Below are 20,014 nucleotides of genomic sequence, written 5' to 3' on the forward strand. Positions count from 1 at the left end.
CCTCCTATAGTAATATGTCAAAAAAGCTGACCAGCACATCCCAAATGCAGCTTGCACCTGTTCACATTTGGGATGTGCTGGTCAGTTTATTTGACATATTACTATAGGAGGTGGGAACTGCCTCCTGTTTGACCTTGCACTCCCCCCATTTAACCAGCAGGTGATGTATATTCTATTCTACCGGCCCATTTAAATTGTAGGTGTTTTAGCCCAGAAGTGACATGTTCTGTCCAGAGTTATAGGCTTGTAGCCCAAGAGAGGCATGTAGGCAGAGTAGTACCCATCAGATGGGAGGTCACCTTGCAGCGGTTGATGGGCACACATGAATTGGCCAATTTATGCGCTAAGAGCCTCCATTTTTTGTAAGTAAAGCTTATTGAGTAATAACACAGTTTAAATTAAATGGTTTTATTGTCTTTATGTATCTTGGCCATAATGGAGTGCTGCTGCGCTTTCTTTTTATATATCTTATGCAGTTTCTGCAGCTTGCACCTGTTCACATTTGGGATGTGCTGGTCAGTTTTTTTGACATATATATATTTATATATATATATATATATATATATATATATATATATATATATATATATATATATATATAACAGGTATTCTGAACAAAGGATTGGCAACAAGGGTAATGAACAGTAATTTGAAATATTAGCAAGATACGAAGTCTCTCAAAGTAATGTGGTGCCCTCAGTCATAGGAGACACCACGTGAGTTCTTTAACTCTGAATATGGCCCTAGCGGGGGTCACCCGTTATTCCCGCTAGGCCGAAAGTCTTTTCCGGACAAATTCAATTAGATCACGTTGAGCTCCTTTAACCCCAACCGTTCCCCTCCCAACCTGAGTACCTAAACCCAATTGGCCCCGGTACCATGAGTGAACAGTAGAAGTGATGGCCCTGTTCACGTATGCAGCTCCTCTGCTTTCACTGGCGTGACTTTCCTGGCTCAGCAGTCTCTCAACTCCTCTCTTCTTTGCTGTTGGAGGCAATCTCTCAAGCCTTGGGTAGGGGGGTCCAGACCTCGTCTGTCGGCGGGCGACGTCGGGTTCCGCGAACTCACTCAGCACTGCAAGCAGGCTCCGAGTCTCCTCAGCAGGCACAGCACTCGGGTAACATCTGTGAGGGATCTGGAGCTCTTCCACCAGCACCCGGCTGTGGCACCTCACAAACCTCTGGCTTAGGCCTGCCACACAGGGCTTCTCAGCACGCAGAGAACGCGTCTCCTCCTCTCTGCTGCTTGGCGCCAAAAACTGCTCAGGCTTGGCGCGCTGGCCTCTTATCTCCAGGAATTCCTTCCTGGAAGTCACCTGATCGGGTCCAGCATCTAAATCTGCTCTCTCTTCAACTTCTCTTGTGTATCTTGGTTCCGCTTGACTGTGTCTGGCCAGCAGATGGCAGTCTCTCTCCATCTTTGAAGCATCATATAAGAGTTCTCTTAAAGGCTCTCTTGCCTCGGCTACATTCCTCCCTCCTTTTTGTTCGCCAGTCCTCGAGCGAGTGGATTTCTTGCAGAATTGATGTCTCTTTCCAGGCAGTGCAAGTTCAGACAGGAGTTGAGCACACTCCTGCATTTTCTGTTGGATATGAGACCAGATAAACTCTTCTTGAGCATACCGATTAGGAGGAATTCCGGCATTAGCCCACTCAGTTCTGCGGGGCTCCTCCTGCGGAGGTGACTCCGGGATATCCGATGAATCAACCACTGGGGATTGCAAGTCACTTCTCGACTCATTCTGGGTTCCACTCGGGGTTGGCATCGACGGTTCTGACGGGCCCAACTGCATTGTGGCCCATCCTTCTTCATCCCCCAAGGTTCCTGTATGTGGCACTCCAGCCAATTTGTTTGAGGGCCCAACCTCGTTTCAGGCTTCTGCTTCAGAGGAGCAAAGTCGCAGCACATTGCGGTGCAACACCCTGGGTGTCGCGGCGTCATCCCCTTCGGGCCTAACCTCGTAGACTGGGTTGTCTGGGTGAACCTTCTTCACCACCCGATATGGTATCGCCTCCCAACGATGGTCCAGTTTACTCCCAAATCGTTTGACCCTTACCAGTACACGGTCTCCTGACTGGAGTGATCCACCTGAGGTCGGGGGCCGATCTGCATGCTCGACTTCCTGAAACTTCTGAGCAACCAATCTTCTCACTGTATGGAGCCGGCGCTGGTGTTCTCGAATCCAGGTACTTGGGCTACTGCCCGGGCCGGAGTCTTCTGAGTCTAGCTCTAGTTCAGTAATTTCTCGCCCACTTCTTCCAAACAGCAACATGTAAGGGGTGTAGCCAGTAGTTGCATGAACTCGATTATTATACACCCACACCAGCTCGGACACAAATTCGGGCCACTTCTTCTTTTTGTCCGCTTCCAGCGTTCGCAACATTTGCAACAGGGTTTGGTTGAAGTGCTCGGCTGCGCCATTCCCTTGAGGGTGATAGGGCATTGTTCAGGATCGGTCGATCCCATAGATGTGGTATAGTTCATCCATCACTCATCCTTGGAAGCAGGCCCCCTGGTCAGAATGTATCCGCTTCGGGCACCCATAAATCCGGATGAAATCCTGACAGATGGCCTTAGCTGCGGCTTCTGCTGTCTGGTCTTTGGTAGGCGTCACTACTGCGAACTTGGTGAAGTGATCAGTCATGACTAAACAGTGTCCATAACCATTGTATGAAGTTCCTATCATCAGGTAGTCAATCATCAGGACTTCCAAGGGGGCAGAAGTTCGGATGGTCTGAATGGGAGCTCTTTGTTCCGGGGGCTTGTTCAACTCGCACTGGCGACATGTTCGGCAGACCCCCTCGACTTCTTGCCGCAGTTGAGGCCAATACACCAGAAGTTGCAACCACCGAAAGGTCTTCTCTACGCCGAAGTGAGCACCTCTTCTATGAGCTTCCTGGGCTAGCTGCGTTACCAGCGCTCCTGGAACTACTACCTGCCAGGTAACCTAAAACTCTCGAGGTAGCTGGATTCTTCGGCATAGCAAGCCATCTTTCAGGAAGAGCCTCTCCCACTGGCCTAGGATTTGTAGGGTAGTTGGAAGAGTAGCGGCTCTGGCTTCCTGGTCGGGTCTTTGACCAAGGGCGACCCATTCTCTCAGCTTTGCCAGCTCTGGGTCAGATTGTTGCAGATGTATCCACTCATCTCTTGAGCGACCCAGAATTTGAGTGTGCCTCGGCTCCTCTCTGGTCTCCTGGGCATCGACCACGGCAGCGGCGAACTGGCTGAAATCCGGAATCTCGTCGCCTTCGAGCTCCTCATCTCTGTCCCTCTTCGGCTCCGTCTGAGTGACCCGGGACAGGGCATCTGCATGAGTGTTCAGGGCCTTGGACCGATAGGCGATTTTATACTGGTATTTGGACATCCTTGCGACCCACCGCTGCTCTAACGCGCACAGTTTGACTTTCTCCAAGTGGGCCAAAGGGTTATTATCTGTCTGCACTTGCACTTCTGACCCTGACAAGTACCCAGCAAATTTATCGGTCATGGCCCACACCAGTGCCAGTAGCTCCAGCTTAAACGAACTGTAGTTGTCCGGATTCTTCTCCGTATCTCGGAGCGACCTGCTGGCATACGCGATCACCCACTCTTTTCCTCCTTGCACTTGAGCTAGCACTGCTCCCAGTCCATGCAAGCTTCCATCAGTGTACAACATAAAAGGCTGCAAAAAGTCAGCGTAGGCCAGAATTGGGGCATCCGTTAGCGCAATTTTCAATGCTCGGAAAGCCTCTTCTTGTCGTGGACCCCACTGAATGGGCTGCCGCTTGGCTCCCCCAGCTGTTCCTCTCAGCAATTCATTGAGCGGGATCGCAATCTTAGCGAAGTCTTTAATGAATCTGTGGTAGTATCCAGTGAGCCCCAGAAATGCCCTCAGTTCTTTTAGATTGGCGGGTGTGGGCCACTTCTGCACAGCAGCTACTTTCTCCGCAGTGGGGTGCACTCCTGCACTGGACACAGTGTGCCCCAGATATTTAATTTGTCGCTTGAAGAGATGACACTTACGAGGCTTAATTTTCAGGCCGTGCCTTTGAAGCCGTTCTAACACTTGTTCCAGTCGGCGGAGATGATCTTCAAACGTAGCAGAATAGATAATTATATCGTCCAGATATATTAAAATGGCTTCAAAGTTGAGGTCCCCCAAGCATCTCTCCATCAGTCTTTGGAAGGTTCCCTGCGCATTTGTTAGCCCGAACGGCATCCGATTGAACTCAAAGAGGCCCATAGGGAGAACAAAAGCTGTCTTCGGACGATCCTTCTCAGCTACTGGGACCTGCCAATAGTCACTGGCCAGGTCGAGGGAAGAGAAGAACTTGGCGCTTCCTAGCGCAGATAGAGACTCTTCAATTTGGGGGAGTGGATAGGAGTCCCGTACTGTACAGGCATTCAGCTTCCGATAGTCTACACAGAATCTCAGGGTACCATCCTTCTTCCGGACCAGCACGATAGGAGCCGCCCAAGGACTCTGACTTTCGCGGATCACGCCATTCCACAAAATGTGGGCCAACAGCTCTTTCACCTCCTGGTACATTTGAGGCGGGATCTGCCGATATCTCTCTTGGATGGGAGCAGTATTTCCAGTGGGTATTTCGTGCTGAATGTCCCGAGTGCACCCGAAATCGTCTTCATGTTGTGCAAACACTCCCTGATATCACTGTAGAAGTTGTTCGATCTGCCTTACTTGTCCAGCAGAAAACTCAGTAAGATTAGCCATTTTCTCCAAGAGGTGGCGCCCAGCCAAGGGTTCTCTTCCATTCTCCTGGCTGTTGAGGGACACCTCCAGGGTCCATGGCTCTCCTTCCACAGGTGCCAGCCCTATAGCGTCAGCTCTGGTAAGGGCCTCTGGCATTATACACACTCGCGCCACCTCTTGTCGGGGCAACAACTGTAAACTCGTGCCACTTAGATTGATGCAACGCACGGGCACTCGACCCTGCCGCACGGTGGCCATGGTCCGAGCAACCAGGAGTCCAGAGGGCGCTTCCTCTCCTTCCATTGGTTCAATTTGAATGTCCACGCCTTCTAAGGACACATGTGCCAGCACCGGTAACGTGAGTACAGTCTGTCCCACTGGCAGTGTCATTGTGGCTTCGGGTGGTAACGATAACTCACCAAGGTACTGAGAGGTAGCGGGCAATTTTTGAATTTGGTTGACCCGCACGAGATGCTGGAATACTCTCTTGTTAGCTGGGTCTCGAGTGGCGCGGGTCCAGTTGTTTTTTTCACAGCCCTCAGCCAGGAACTGTCCGACCTCCTTCAGCACATTCATGCCCAGGGTTACAATGGGCCCATCGCCTCCGGGCCCTGTGGTCAGTACGATCCCTTTCCGACCGAGGTCCTTTCCACATGCCCGGACAGACATCCATACTACTCCCGCTACTGGGATAGGTAGTCGATTAGCAGCCACCAGTTTGACAGTGGGTTCCCGCCAGGAACGAGCAACTTCAGGAAAGTGACTTTGGAAATACGTCTGAGGCATAGTGGTCACTTGAGACCCGGTGTCCATTAGACAGCGGATCCGCTGCCCATTAAATTCAGCCCAGATAATGGGCCTCTCGGAGACAATGTCTGCAGAGCTCTCTCTTCCACTCTCTGAAGCTCGAGACCCCACGGTATGCTCCACAACCGTGGGGCATTTTAGTTTAACGGCTGTCCCTTTCTTCTCCTTTCTTGGTTTGGACAGTCTTTGGAGATATGCCCCCTACCACCGCAGGTCCAACACTCTGGTCCTCGTTCTACCGATAGGTCGGGTACATGCCATGCTGGGGCCTGGTAGGAACGTCTTTCCCCCTCTGGTCTCCGTCCACGTTGGGCGGTACGGTCCATCGGCAAGGGGGCAGCAGGGGTCTTTCTGATAGCGTTCAACTCACGCCGAATATCTCGAATTTCCTGACGTATCTCCCGTACCCAATCAGGCTCTTTGTTAGTGAATCCAGGGGCAATTGCCTCATGACTTCTAACTGTGGCTTTGAGAACAGGAACTTCTTTCTCCAGGACTCTAGCTTCAGCCCCTACCTCCAGGAAGCCCAGATCAGGGCTCAAACGCAGCCGCTCCTTCAAGATCTGCCTCAGGGAAGGGTCTTTCAAGCCAGCAATCAGTTGGTCACGCAACACTTCATCTAATGGTCCCAGTCCTCGGTTCCCGTCTCGAGCCTTCTTAATGATATGGGCCGTCACTTCCTGCAATGCATTAACATACTGATTTATGGTCTCATTTTCCCCTTGGACCCGCTGAAACAACCGTAGGCGCAAGTGTCCCAGATCTGTGGTGTCACCGTCCATGTCCTTTAGAATTTTTATCACTTTGTCCACGGTGTCACGGTCCCCAGGTGGGCGGTACATTACAGTCTGCCTGGCCTCTCCATCAAGGGTTAGGAGGGCCAGTTCGCCTGGGCTAGGGGATCGAGGGGATACATACGTAGTATACTTCTCAGTCTTTCTACCCAGTCCCACAGTGACATGCCATCCCCCATGAACTTGGGAAGATGGCTGAGCATAGCCCCCAGGGGTATATGGCTCCGGTCGGACCCAGTCACAGGCTGCTCCGCCATCTCTGCGTCTGAATGTTGCATCCTGCCGACTACGCCAAATGTAATGCAGGTGCCGGAATGCAACGCACAGAGACACAAGGCGAGAACAGTCAGAGATGAATATAAACAGTTTATATATATATATATATATATATATATATAACAGGTATTCTGAACAAGGGATTGGCAACAAGGGTAATGAACAGTAATTTGAAATATTAGCAAGATACGAAGTCTCTCAAAGTAATGTGGTGCCCTTAGTCATGGGAGACACCACGTGAGTTCTTTAACTCTGAATATGGACCTAGCGGGGGTCACCCGTTATTCCCGCTAGGCCGAAAGTCTTTTCCGGACAAATTCAATTAGATCACGTTGAGCTCCTTTAACCCCAATCGTTCCCCTCCCAACCTGAGTGCCTAAACCCAATTGGCCCCGGTACCATGAGTGAACAGTAGAAGTGACAGCCCTGTTTACGTATGCAGCTCCTCTGCTTTCACTGGCGTGACTTTCCTGGCTCAGCAGTCTCTCAACTCCTCTCTTCTTTGCTGTTGGAGGCAATCTCTCAAGCCTTGGGTAGTGGGGTCCAGACCTCGTCTGTCGGCGGGCGACGTCGGGTTCCGCGAACTCACTCAGCACCGCAAGCAGGCTCCGAGTCTCCTCAGCAGGCACAGCACTCGGGTCACATCTGTGAGGGATCTGGAGCTCTTCCACCGGCGCCCGGCTGTGGCACCTCACAGACCTCTGGCTTAGGCCTGCCACACGGGGCTTCTCAGCACGCAGAGAACGCGTCTCCTCCTCTCTGCTGCTTGGCGCCAAAAACTGCTCAGGCTTGGCGCGCTGGCCTCTTATCTCCAGGAACTCCTTCCTGGAAGTCACCTGATCGGGTCCAGCATCTAAATCTGCTCTCTCTTCAACTTCTCTTGTGTATCTTGCTTCCACTTGACTGTGTCTGGCCAGCAGATGGCAGTCTCTCTCCATCTTTGAAGCATCATATAAGAGTTCTCTTAAAGGCTCTCTCACCTCGGCTACACTCCCATAGACTAACATTGGGCTCGTTGCTCGGGTCGAGCACCCGAGTATCACGGTGAACTCGGCCCGAGCTTCGAGCACCCGAGCATTTTAGTGCTCGCTCAACACTAATTAGGATAGATTGAAGGGGTGCGAGAGTGTTTAGAAAGGAGGCCACAGAGCAGGAGGTTGCAGTAGTCGAGGTGGGAGATGATGAGGGCATGGACTAGAGTTTTTGCAGAGTCTTTACAGAGGAATGTGTGGATCCGGGAGATATTTTTGAGTTGAAGTCGGCAGGAAGTGGAAAGGGCTTGGATATGTGGTTTGAAGGAGAGGTCAGAGTCCAGGGTTACCCCGAGGCAGCGTTAGTGAGGAGTTGATATTGGGTCCAGAGAGGTAGATCTGTGTGTCATCAGCATAGAGGTGATACTGAAAGCCATGAGGCTCTATAAGTGACGGAGAAAACACAGTTTTAAATAGCTGGCCTGTAAGTAACTATTTTTAACAGCAAACTGGTGTCAATAGCTTCACTGACACACTGAAACAAATTTTTAGTGGAGGCCAGAAATGGCAGTATTTTCTGAAAACGTATATGTGATCCTTGTGACTGAGGAAACACAGTTTTAAATACCTGGTCTGTAGGTAACTATTTTGAACAGCAAACCGGTGTCAAAAACTTCGTTGACACACTGAAGCAAATTTTTAATGGAGGCCAGAAATGGCAGTAGTTTCTGAAAACGTATATGTTATCCGTGTGACAGAGAAAACACAGTTTCAAATAGAAGGCCTGTAGGTAACTATTTTTAACAGCAAACCGGTGTCAATAGCTTCACAAACACTCTGAAACAAGTTTTTAATGGAGGCCAGAAATGGCAGTATTTTCTGAAAACGTATATGTGATCCGTGTTACGGAGAAACCACAGTTTTAAATAGCTGGATTTTTAGCGCTGTAATATGGAAAGGACCTGGCTGTATTCTGCACTGCCAACAAGCAAATGGCACAGAAAAATGGTGTTCTCTGGATTGCTTTTAAAAGCAAATAATGAGGATTAAGATCCAAAAAAAAATTATTCCTGGCCCCTGAGACCTGGGCCTATGTCTAGAAATGTCTAGCAGCAGCAGCAGCAGCAGAAGGCAGAATTGGAATGGAGCCTCTTGTGATATATGCACTGCAGTCTGCTTTATACCCTGCCTGCCTATATACACTGCCTGCCTGATATCTCTGCAGATGGATTAGTCCTCAGAAGGACTGTTTGTTGAGATGGATATGTGTAATATACTTCTGTTCTACGTACACTACCTAATAAACAAGCAAATCTCTCCCTAGCTCAGCAGCACCTCTCCCTACACTGTCTGATTCCGGAGTGACTGTGACGAGCATGGCGGCACCAGGTCTGATATAGACCTGATGATGCTGTGCGACCAGCCAATCACTGTAATGCCACAAGCAACATGGTTGCGGCATTACAGTGAGTGGCGGGCAATCCCTGCATGTTCATTGACTCTGTAAAGAGCGCCAAACATGCAGGGAGGGGACCCGAACTCCCGCCGAGCAACTCCGGAAATACTCCGCGAGCGCCGAGCATCTCGAGTAGTGAGATGCTCGAGCGAGCACCGAGCAGTAGCGAGCATGCTCGCTCATCACTAATTACAAAGCATTGCGCTTACATACTGTAAATAGATAATTACAGAAATATAGAGAGTACAGTGATTAGTGTAATATTGATTGTATTAGGATTAGTACCATGAATGGTTAGTTATATAAATAGTGAAGAATTATCCTATAAAGTTAGGGGTGATTTTCAGCACTTCTGTAGATAGATAGGTCAAGATAACATCAGGACATAATAAATATTTATAGTAATAAGTACAACTCTCTATTGAGACTTAAAAGTGCCAGAGTCCGTTAGCGGTGGATACAGAATGAGTCACGCATTTTTCGTATTATGACTCTATTGCCCCCAAGTCTTGTTGTATGCACCTGTTCCAACACCTGAAAACTTAATTGGCTGATGCTGTGGTCGTGATTAATAAAATGGTGAGGGATTGGCAACTCAGTCATTTTTCATCTAATGGTGGATTTATGTTCAGAAATACGGTTCTTAATATGCTGGGTAGTTTACTCAACATATATAAGATGGCACTTGATGCCATAGATCACAAAATAGGATTCACATGTAAAGAATCCTTTGGCATGGAAGGCATATCCTGAGGGTGAACGATATGATACAGTCACCACTCAGTACATTGGAACATTAGAACAATGTCCAAAATTTAGGCAAGGAAAGATACCATTTTGTGCTGATACCATTTTGTGAGTCTGTCTGAGAGAAGGTTTAAATGAACCAATATTGGCCCTTACAAGCATATCACAGATATTCTTGGGGCATTTGTAACACATCAGTATTGGTTGTCTGAAATCTTCTATGTTTGGACATGCCCTGGTTAGTAGGGGACAATTTTTGAGTAACAGATTGTGAATTTTTGTCATGAAAGGATGATATGAATTAATAAACAGGATAAGATTCCTATTGGTAAAATGTGTTCGGGTATTGATATGCACGCTTGATCGTTCACGTTGCAGTAAGTCCCGTGGGTATCCTCTATCATAGAATCTGGAGGACATGTAATCTAACTTGGTGGACATAGTTGTGGAATCGCTTTCTTTATGTGCCACCTGTTTCAATTGTACCCAAATAAAATAATTTTTCATGGATCTAGGATGATTACTGCTATATAGTAAGAAACTGTTACGGTCTGTGGGTTTCCTAAAAACATTAGTTGTCGGGGACCTAGTGGTAGTTTTTGTTACTACAGTATCTTAAAAAGTGATACGTTTGTATGTCAAGTCAACTTAAATCAAGATCGACGGAGTTAAGTTAATGAAAAAATATGTTGAATCAGGTAATGTCCTCATCGCTAGATCATGCAGTGTGTTTGGAGGAGAAGGTTATTGTATACATGTTCCTCCTGAAATAGGGCCATAAAGTTATTAGCATAGAGTGGGGCTACATTAGAGCCCATTGTGGTCCCTTTTGGTTGTATATAAAAGTGGTCGCCAAAAAGAAAGTAATTCTCACGTAAAATCAAATTCTACAATTGCAGACAAAAGGAAATCTGAAATGATAAAAATGTGCATTTTTGTAGAATCCAGTTTACTGTAATTATACCTTTGTCCTGTCTGATAGATGTGTACAGATTATTTGCATCCAGTATAATTAGTAAGCTATCCTCTGGTACAGTGTTTAGTGATCTGATTATAATAAAAAAAAGGCTGTGGTTTCAAGCAAGAAGGATTTCACCACCTTCACCTTCACTATTGGAGTAAGAATCAAGATAAATAGTAAGTGGTGACAGTACTGAGTCTATAGATGCTACAATAGGTCTCACAGGTGTCTGCTAGATTCTTTTGAATCTTGGACAGAGTATAAAATATTGGTGTAACTAGCTTCTCTTTATGTAAAAAATCAAAGGTCTTTTTATCAATCATTTTTAGTTCAAAGTGATGGTCCAGTACTCAGTCAATCTTAGATCTAAGTGTGTGTATAGGATTACAAGTCATAGTTATATAGTTGTCTACACTAGATAATTGAGACATAATCCTTGATACATACTATTCTTTGTCCATAACAACAATATCCCTGCCTTTATCGGCAGGCTTAATTATTAATGACACGCCAGACCATAATGTCTGCAAAGCCATCAAGCTTTTGATGCTGAGATTATGATTGAAATGCACTTGTCCTATATGGACAGACAGATATAGACAGATAGATGAAGAGATAGAAAATGGACAACCTTGAGCATAGATCCCGTGATTTGATATTTTTTTTTTATAATTTGGCCATATACATTTATTGTTAGTCTACATTTAGACATCCCTATCTTTATATAGCTACATTCACACAGCCATATTTTTGGTCAGAGTGCGGTGTGTGGGAAAAATAAACGTCATCACACAGCCAGCACTAACAACGTTATTGAATTAGCCTGTTCAGATGACAGTTTTTTTTCTCATGGACCAAATGTCCATGTGAAAAAAACGGTATCATGCACTACTAATTCCGTATTTCAGATGAGATTCACCTGGTCAAGTCTAAAAATAAAAATGGCCAGCGTACGACATTTCACATGGATGTGTGAATGGAGCCTAACATGATCAATCAGAGTAAGGCAAAATTATTTTCTATCTTTTTAATAAGTTTATTTCATTACTGTCACTTGTATATAAGGTCTCTAATCATGTATCACGGTGAGGAACATTGATTAAGCATATATGAAGTTTATCCATTTCTTTTAGATAGTCTATGGTGACCATAATTCCTGGGAATGGTGATTTATACAGCATGCCCTGTAACTATCTGACCAAAGCCTGGGCTTTATAATGGACCCATAATTCTCTTATCTGCTCTCTTGCTTGTGCTCCTGCTATCTCTCTCCATTTCACCTTTTGACCCGCCCTGGAAACTGTCCGTTTTTTCCATGTTTTCAAGAAATGGAGATTTTTTTTCTCAACTAATTGGAAGTGATACTGATTGTCTCTCCCCCTCCTTCCATCTCCTCTATAAACAGGGCACCTCCCAGCCAGAATGCTGGGAGTTAGTTGCTAGCTGTGAAGTTGACTTCAGTCCCTCCCCTCCTGAGAGTTTTAGAAACCAAAGGCTGGATCTAACCCTAATCACCAACAGTCAAGAACATTTCCCCTTTCCTCCCTTTCCCCGCTCTCTCATGCTTTCCTCCTTATCTCTATCACAAGCCATAGACACTTCACTAGTTCCTCTTCTCACATTTCAAGGGGACGTTCTGTTTCACCAGTGGAGCTGAAGGACATTTATTCCCCCTGATCTAATTAGTAACCTTTGTAGAGTTCCCTTATTCCTGCGGGCTGTGCTGCACACTACTCAGGAGATCACAATGAACAACAACCTAGCAGAGAAGGAGAGCTGTCCTGATGATCTCAGCCTTCCAGAGGAGGAGGTATGTGGATGGCATGGAGCAAAGTGCCCATTGTGGCATTCTAGCAATTATGCCTTATGTGTGAGGATGCCCTCTCAGTAAGGAGCAGAGACCTCCTTGTGCTCCTTGCTACAGGACCTTGCCTACTTCAACCACATAGATATTACCACTCAGATTTCCAATGTTCAGTTCATACTGATATATAAGGATATTATGTAGTGTTTATTACTGCATTGATACACACTTTCTACACTCATTGTTGTGTTCTTGTTTGATGCTATTGATACTGTTAGTATAATGATTGTATTTGTTGTACTTCTCATTCTTACAGAGTTGTATACCAATTATTACACTTATATGATGAGTGTGTGTGCATGTATGCATATATAATATGTATATACGCACACTCACATATATCATATACTGGAGGTGTAATTGTTTGATAATTGCTATAGGGATTATAACACGATTATCTCACAATTACAAATACACCTACATGATGTGTGTATGTATATAATATATATATATATATACATATGTTATATATTGTTGCATTTTTTTTGATAATTGGTGTACGGATTAGCACACAATCACAGATACACCTATATGATGTGTGGATGTATGTACGCTTGTGTGTGTATATTTTACACACACACACACATCATTTGTGTACTTCTGTGATAATGGCTACATAGATTATCAAACAATTGCACCAAAAAATATATATATATGTATATATATACGTCAAATAGGTCTGTATGAAAAATTGGTATACAAAGCAAAGCGAATACCATCAATATACCATAATAACAAATATGCTCATATATATATATGTATATATATATTTATTATCTTTTCATATATCATTTATTTATATGTATAGTTTGTAATTTATTCTGTGTATATTGCACACACACTATGTATCAGGACAGAATACAATTATTATTTATAGCTTTTGAATCCCCAATCCATGCAGTTGTTTCCAGTCAGATACAAGCAGTCCTTGGAGTTCTGCCATAGTCATTTTTTTACAGTTGCGTAACTTTTTCTTAAACACGTTATACACTTTTTTTTTTCCTTTTGGCTCCTGCGTGCTCTCAGCTGAAATGTTGACTATATATGTCATTGCACTAGTGAGCAGCTAACACACAGACATACTTTATAATCAGATGTTCCGGCCAGAATCCACATGCATTGCAGGATCCAACATATTACAGAACACCAATTACTTTCTGCTTTTTGTGTTTTTGGTCTGAGACAGTAATTAATCCGGATCTGAAACATATCATACGAGTGCTTAGAAGAAAATTCTGGCGCTTGTACAAGGACTGACTGGAAAGTTTCTTTATCCCATTAGTATAAAGCCTGCATTTCCTCATATAAGTAGTAGTACCTACTGTAGTTCTCATTTTAATCTGCAGCAGAAAGTAGATCTATTTGTCCTTTATACTTTTCAGCTGATTTAATCTTTTTCTGATCTAGTGATTTCTTGATGTCTACAAAGAAATGAGCAGTATGAGCTCTTTATTTGGTCAGAAATGAGAAAACTTTAGGTGCAAATGTACCTTAACCAAATTAATAAAAACATCCCAGTAACTAGTTCTAGAGGAGAATGACATGACTTCTCATAATTACAAATCTGGTTTATGGTATGAAGATACAGAAGAGAGTAGCACTTTGACTTTTTCATTGTACTTCCCCTGCTGCCTTGCCATTATAAACTGTATACTTAGTTTCATGGTTGCCACCACTGGTTGTACTGGGTTGGTAAGATGATGCCATTCAGTAGTGTGGCGTTTATGCTTGTCAAGTCAAATGCTATGCCTTTGTGAATAGACACTGACTGTACTTTACACTTCACATTCATGGATTAGTAATGCATGGAAAGCATCATGGTTAGCCTACAAATGACCCAATGCCAATTTTTCTTTGTTGGATTGTGAAAGAAAAAGCCGTCATTTCACAGTAGAAGAACAAAGTGATTTTATAAGACCGAATACAGATTGCCATTGCTTGTATGGGATTATTGGGTGATGCATGATGATTGCTCTCATTTTGTATTGGATAGTTTATGATTAGTCCGATAAAACCTTGTATTTCACTGCATGGTATTTGAGTAAACTCTGTAAGGCACCTTCTCTTGTCAACGTCGTCTTTGATTTAGAATCTCAGGCTATGCACTACATAGAAATGTATGTATTTGTCTATACCAGTGGTCCTCAACCTTTCTGACCTTGAGAGCCACATTGAGTCGTGAGCCACATCCAGCTCCCGCCTCCTCACAATAACAACCCACAGAGCCCCCATTACTGGTATAATGACAGCCAAAGCTTTTCCACAGAAATCGCACCAAGGCAGTATACCAAGATCCAGAGGTTCCCACAATACCTCCATTCAGTATTCTCCCATCAATCACTCCCATGACACTGTTGCATCAAGGTTCAAACACCTCCTCTGATAGGTTGCATCATCTGGTCTCCAGTTTACCATACTTAAATTATCTCCAAACATCCAATGCCATAATCTGCACATCCAGATCTGCTCTTTTGTGCAGGGCTACTCACAAAATTCACCATCTGGAGACCTGCTCTTCATATTTGTTTGCTAGATCTGGTGCTAATGCTCCAAGCTGGCAGGCAGCCGTGAGCCACACATCATGGGCCCGCAAGCCACTTGTGGCTCCCAAGCCACAGGTTGGGGGCCCCAGGTCTATACGCTTGTGACACTCTATTAAGTGATTCTATGGATGCTATATAATGACAGTATGAATGTATGTGTCAACTCATTATACAATATATTCAGCAGAATCAGGGTATGGTGGATTTTCAATTTTCTCCTGACATATGTCAGGTAACAGAAGGATAAGGATTGGACATTTTTAATTTAAACAACCAACCTTTTTGTTCATCAAGGAGATCAGCCACTCGTGGGGGTTAATATCGGCTTCTCTCCTCTCCCTATTGAGAACATTATATGCTCAGCTACATGAAGGAGTCACAAGAAATAGCAGTCGACTGTCAGTCAACGGCTATCTTACGTGTATAGCCACCTTAAAGGGGTTTTCCACTCCTCGATTTTCTAATATACTTTTACGACTTGCACTTCTTCGATGAGTGCATCTCGGTGTAAGTTACATATCCGCCATCGACATATAGGCAAACTTCCTGTCTGTTACATCTGATCCGACTCTCATCTGAGCACAAGTTTTGGAAAGAATAAAAAGAGCCTGTGACTCTGCTCATGATGGGAGAACTGATAGCCACTGGTCATGAGGGAAACTGCCTTTGGCAGCACTGGTGTCTGCGACGCACGTCGCTGTGGAATGGCGCTCTCCGAAGAAACGTGCGTCCCAGACACCAGCGCCAGTGGCAATAAGTTCTGATGAAGGTCCAAATGTAGCACCAAAAATGTTAAACTATAAAGATTGCCTAAATAAATAAACTTTTCATTCACTTCAACCCTTTTGAGTGCCAAGTTTTCTCTATATTTGATTATGGTTGGAACCCTACTTGGGCACCTTTCCACGCATCAGGAGTGCCGTATATCTCTCTACACTATCTGCTCCTGATGGGGCGGAGCTGCCTTTAAGTGATTGGCAGGGTGTCTGAGCAAGGATGCTCAAATGACAGATTTCACTGTCCCTGCCGATGCTTCAGAGTGCCAGACCCTTCAATTGACAAGCACTGTGATGTGCTTTTCATTATTAAGCCAATTGCTGCACTTGTCAATTGAAGGGTCTGGCACTTGCGCTCCAAAGCATTGCCAGGGTGAGTGCAGAGGACAGTAAAGCTTCTCATGTGAGTTACTGATGTCTGATGCAGACTGACTCTACCATTGCTTTGGAGCGCAAGTGCCGGACCCTTCAATTGGCAAATGCTAAGATGTGCTTTCTAATGACAGGCATATCTCAATGGTTGTCAATTGAAGGGTCAGCGCTCGAAAGCATTGGCAAGATCTGTGAAGACTGATTGGCTCAGACACCCTGTCAATCCTACAAAAGGAGTTCCAACTCCATCAGGATCAGAGTAATGTGCTCTTCTCATTTCGTCCAAATCCTGTGCCCAAATGAGGGGCGGAACAGACGAAACAGACAGGAAGTACTGCCTGCAGGTCAACAATGGATTGCGTGACCCACACAGAAATGCACAGGTATAGTAGAATAATACAGAAAAATACCCAGAACATCAGGCATCTACTGTGTGTATGCATTCTGTTTATTGTTGGATTACACGTGCTATGAGAACCTATGACACTCCAAGAACTAGGACTTTGCAAGATCAATGAAGCCTCAGATGACAGTGTGGTAACCTTGGACAATTAGTTCTCACAATTTCAGAATAGCCACATTTTCCAGAAATATTTTATTTTATTCATAAGGTAACTATTAAGTCTGCTATAGTAGACTTTTGCTATAATAATTTATTATAAATAATAAGAATGTTTTAAACCATGTGATACAAATATTTGGTTTTGAATGCAATTTCACATGGGGTATAGCCCTTCCCCCCTCATTATGTACAGAACATTTCACTTTCATATATTGGCAAACTACTGTGGCTTTATATACCTCCATAAGTCTATAGGGACTAGCGACAGCACCTTGACCTTCTGTGTTGACTCCACTTTGATGCCCCTCTATCGGGTGAGAAACTCTGGGTGTGGGCAACTTGAGCATTCATTGCTTGGGAAGCATAACCTCATAGCTCCTGTTTCTTCACTTGTCCTCATAGACCCTCTTACAACATCATGAGTAAAATATTTAGGTAACCATGAGTTCCTTCATTGTTTGTAGGTCTTAGTTCACTCTATTCTAAGCCGCAATAATTCTGTCTGATGCTACTTAAAATTGTCTTATATAAGCCCAACGTCTTCCCATATCACATTCTGCCATATGTCTTATCTACCGCTCCACTATCTTCCTCAGGTAGGGTGAATCGATGATTTACTGCATTAATAATTCTGTCTTCTCATACCTCAAACTCTCTGTTTTCCACTTAAGTGACACTTAAGCCCCTCATACACATTAGACTAATGTCGGCTGAACCCACTGATATGGACAAGTTTGGCCGATAGTTTGTTTATAGAAGCCCCAGACAATTGATTGCCGGGGGAAATATTGATCCCGCATGTCTGATTTTGGACTGCTGTGCTGATCATATTGTTTCCTGGAGGTAAGCCGCCACCAGGACATCTGACGAAGGCAGTCTCATAACGAACACAGGAGCACTCGGCCGAATGAGCCCTCCTGTGTATGGGAGAGCTGGTGGCCGAGATGGCTGCGTGCCGAACGATTGACTGAACAGCCATCCAAAGTGTGTGGCAGCATTTTAATGGTATTATAAAAATGCACTATTGAGTTTATTGAGCCAATTATTGCCCATATCCATAGTACTTACTATCTGTTAAGAAGCTGAAATATCACTCGGTCCCCGATTAAGATAGTCAGTCATGTAAAGTTACAGGAATTGCCTTCAGTCCTTGCCTTTGACTTATAGTTATCCCGCTGAAACGTTGAGAATTACTTATCTCTTACAAGCGAAGCATTTTTACTCATGTTTGCTCTAGTGAGCTGTGCACACACTATTTTCCTACATACAGTTTGTGAAATGATATAATGCTGAATACTTTTACTTTTTATATTTCATAGTATTTGACATTTTAGATTTCATAGTATTTGACATCAGCAATATCTGCATAATAAAGGTTCCCATGCACATTAGATAAAATTTGACTGGACATCCGGATTTTGGTAGGGATACTCTAACCATGTAGTTATGGAGCGCCCCGATTCTACTCCTAAAGCCACGATCACACATTAAGTATTTGGTCAGTATTTTACATCAGTATTTGTAAGCCACAATCAGGAGTGGAGCAATCAGAGGAAAAGTATAATAGAAACTCGTCACCACTTCTGTATTTATCACCCACTCCTGGTTTTGGTTTACAAATACTGATGTGAAATACTGACCAAATACTGAACGTGTGAAGAAGATTTCAGGAGACACAAGAATCTGGCCTGTTGAATTTCAATGGCCAATGATTTTGCTTGATTTTTTTTCTCCTGCATGACACCTCCTGCTTATGATTGGTCAGTGTCATGCAGAGGGGAAAGTAATCACCCCCAGAGACCAATCTCTGCTAGCTTCCCCTTGGTTGAAGTGGAAATTAGAATCTAAACCTTACTAGATAATATCTACATTTTATCAGCTCTGCAGTTACTATTCCATGATGTGGCCATTTTCACATGCTAAAACTCTTGCGAAATCCTCATTAAACCAAACTGCAAGGAAATAAAAACTGTTGCCTTACAAAATTGGAGACACACAAACGTACAGAAGGGGTAGAGGTCAGGTACAATATGTGTTTACATATGTTCCCTTTGTATAATAATACATTAAAAAGGAATCTGTTAGCAGGATTTCACCACTCTCTCCCCCCAAACTATTTATATGTGCATGTTGGTCTTTCAAAGACAAGTCCAGCAATATCTTTTACCTGGAAAGACTCTTCCCCCATTAATGGAGAAATCAGCATTTGAACTGATATACAAATGAGGCTGTAGATCTGAAGCCTCTGTCACTATATCTCTGTTTCCCACCCAATACCGCCTACTCCTGCTTTAACTAACTGCTCCTTTGCCTGAAGTCACACAGCATAGAAGCTGTCAGTCATGCAGGAGGAGGCGGCGCTGAGCTAAGAATAGAGCTGGAGTGACAGAGGCTTCAAATCTACACATTTTCATATAAGTTCAAAAGCTGATTTCTCAGTAACAGAGGAATGGACTGGCCATGTAAATGTATTGCAGGATTTGTCTTTGAATGAGCTACATGTAAAGAGCGCATATAAATAGTTTGGGGGTGAAATCCTACTGACACATTCCCTTTAGTGAAAAACTGATATGCAGTAATAACGCAACAGTTGTTTTCCTATCAAGGCATTGCATAAATCTATATCCCGAGCCATCTCATCAAGGAGCAGACATTGTCTAGTCTCTGTTGTACACAGAATGCATTCCATGTATTGTGTGATGGACGGTCCAGCTTTCAGCAAGGGAGACAAGTCCAGTGATACATTGCAGAATTAACAGATGTCAGTTGCTGTTTTACGTCACATCTGCTTCTAAATATATCGGTATATTACTGTGGTTCATAGATCTGTTGACATAAGCCAAACGGAATGTTTCTGCCATTCTGAAAACCGGACCCAATGTTGTTCACGTAAACAATTCCTAATGCTTCTGTTTTATAGCGAAACATTTGCACTAGGCAGATGGAGCAGATGGAAAGGGATCCTCTTTATTTGTGGCTTCAGAGCAGCTCTGTGTTTATTCAACAGAAACCACTAATGGGGAGAGTTTATTGCCAAAGACTAGAGGATTACTTCTGCAATTAAAACAAAATGCTAGTGGTGGTGGTCCTACCGACTCTCCGTCATCAATCTTTCTAGTAATAAAGGACTGAGTGGAAAAGGTAAAGCCATTGTTACTTAAACTGGCACCAGTCTTCTGTGTTTGTGAGGTGCGC

The 20,014-nt window shown here is 44.3% G+C and overlaps 1 protein-coding gene across 2 annotated transcripts in view; it reads left to right on the forward strand.

Annotated features, from left to right (window-relative positions):
• The first annotated feature begins 12,123 nt into the window (after window positions 1–12,123).
• Window positions 12,124–20,014, forward strand: part of RBPMS (RNA binding protein, mRNA processing factor) — a 188,116-nt gene continuing 180,225 nt past the window's right edge. For both annotated transcript variants that reach the window (XM_073637057.1, XM_073637058.1), the window contains exon 1: window positions 12,124–12,512. In XM_073637057.1, coding sequence (XP_073493158.1) covers window positions 12,450–12,512 — 63 coding nt within the window. In that variant the 5' untranslated portion in view covers window positions 12,124–12,449. The remainder of the gene's footprint in view (window positions 12,513–20,014) is intronic.

Source organism: Phyllobates terribilis, unplaced genomic scaffold (genome assembly GCF_046119375.1).
Source record: "Phyllobates terribilis strain yellow unplaced genomic scaffold, ASM4611937v1 Scaffold_1__5_contigs__length_1240528914, whole genome shotgun sequence".
NCBI classification, from domain to species: domain Eukaryota; kingdom Metazoa; phylum Chordata; class Amphibia; order Anura; family Dendrobatidae; genus Phyllobates; species Phyllobates terribilis.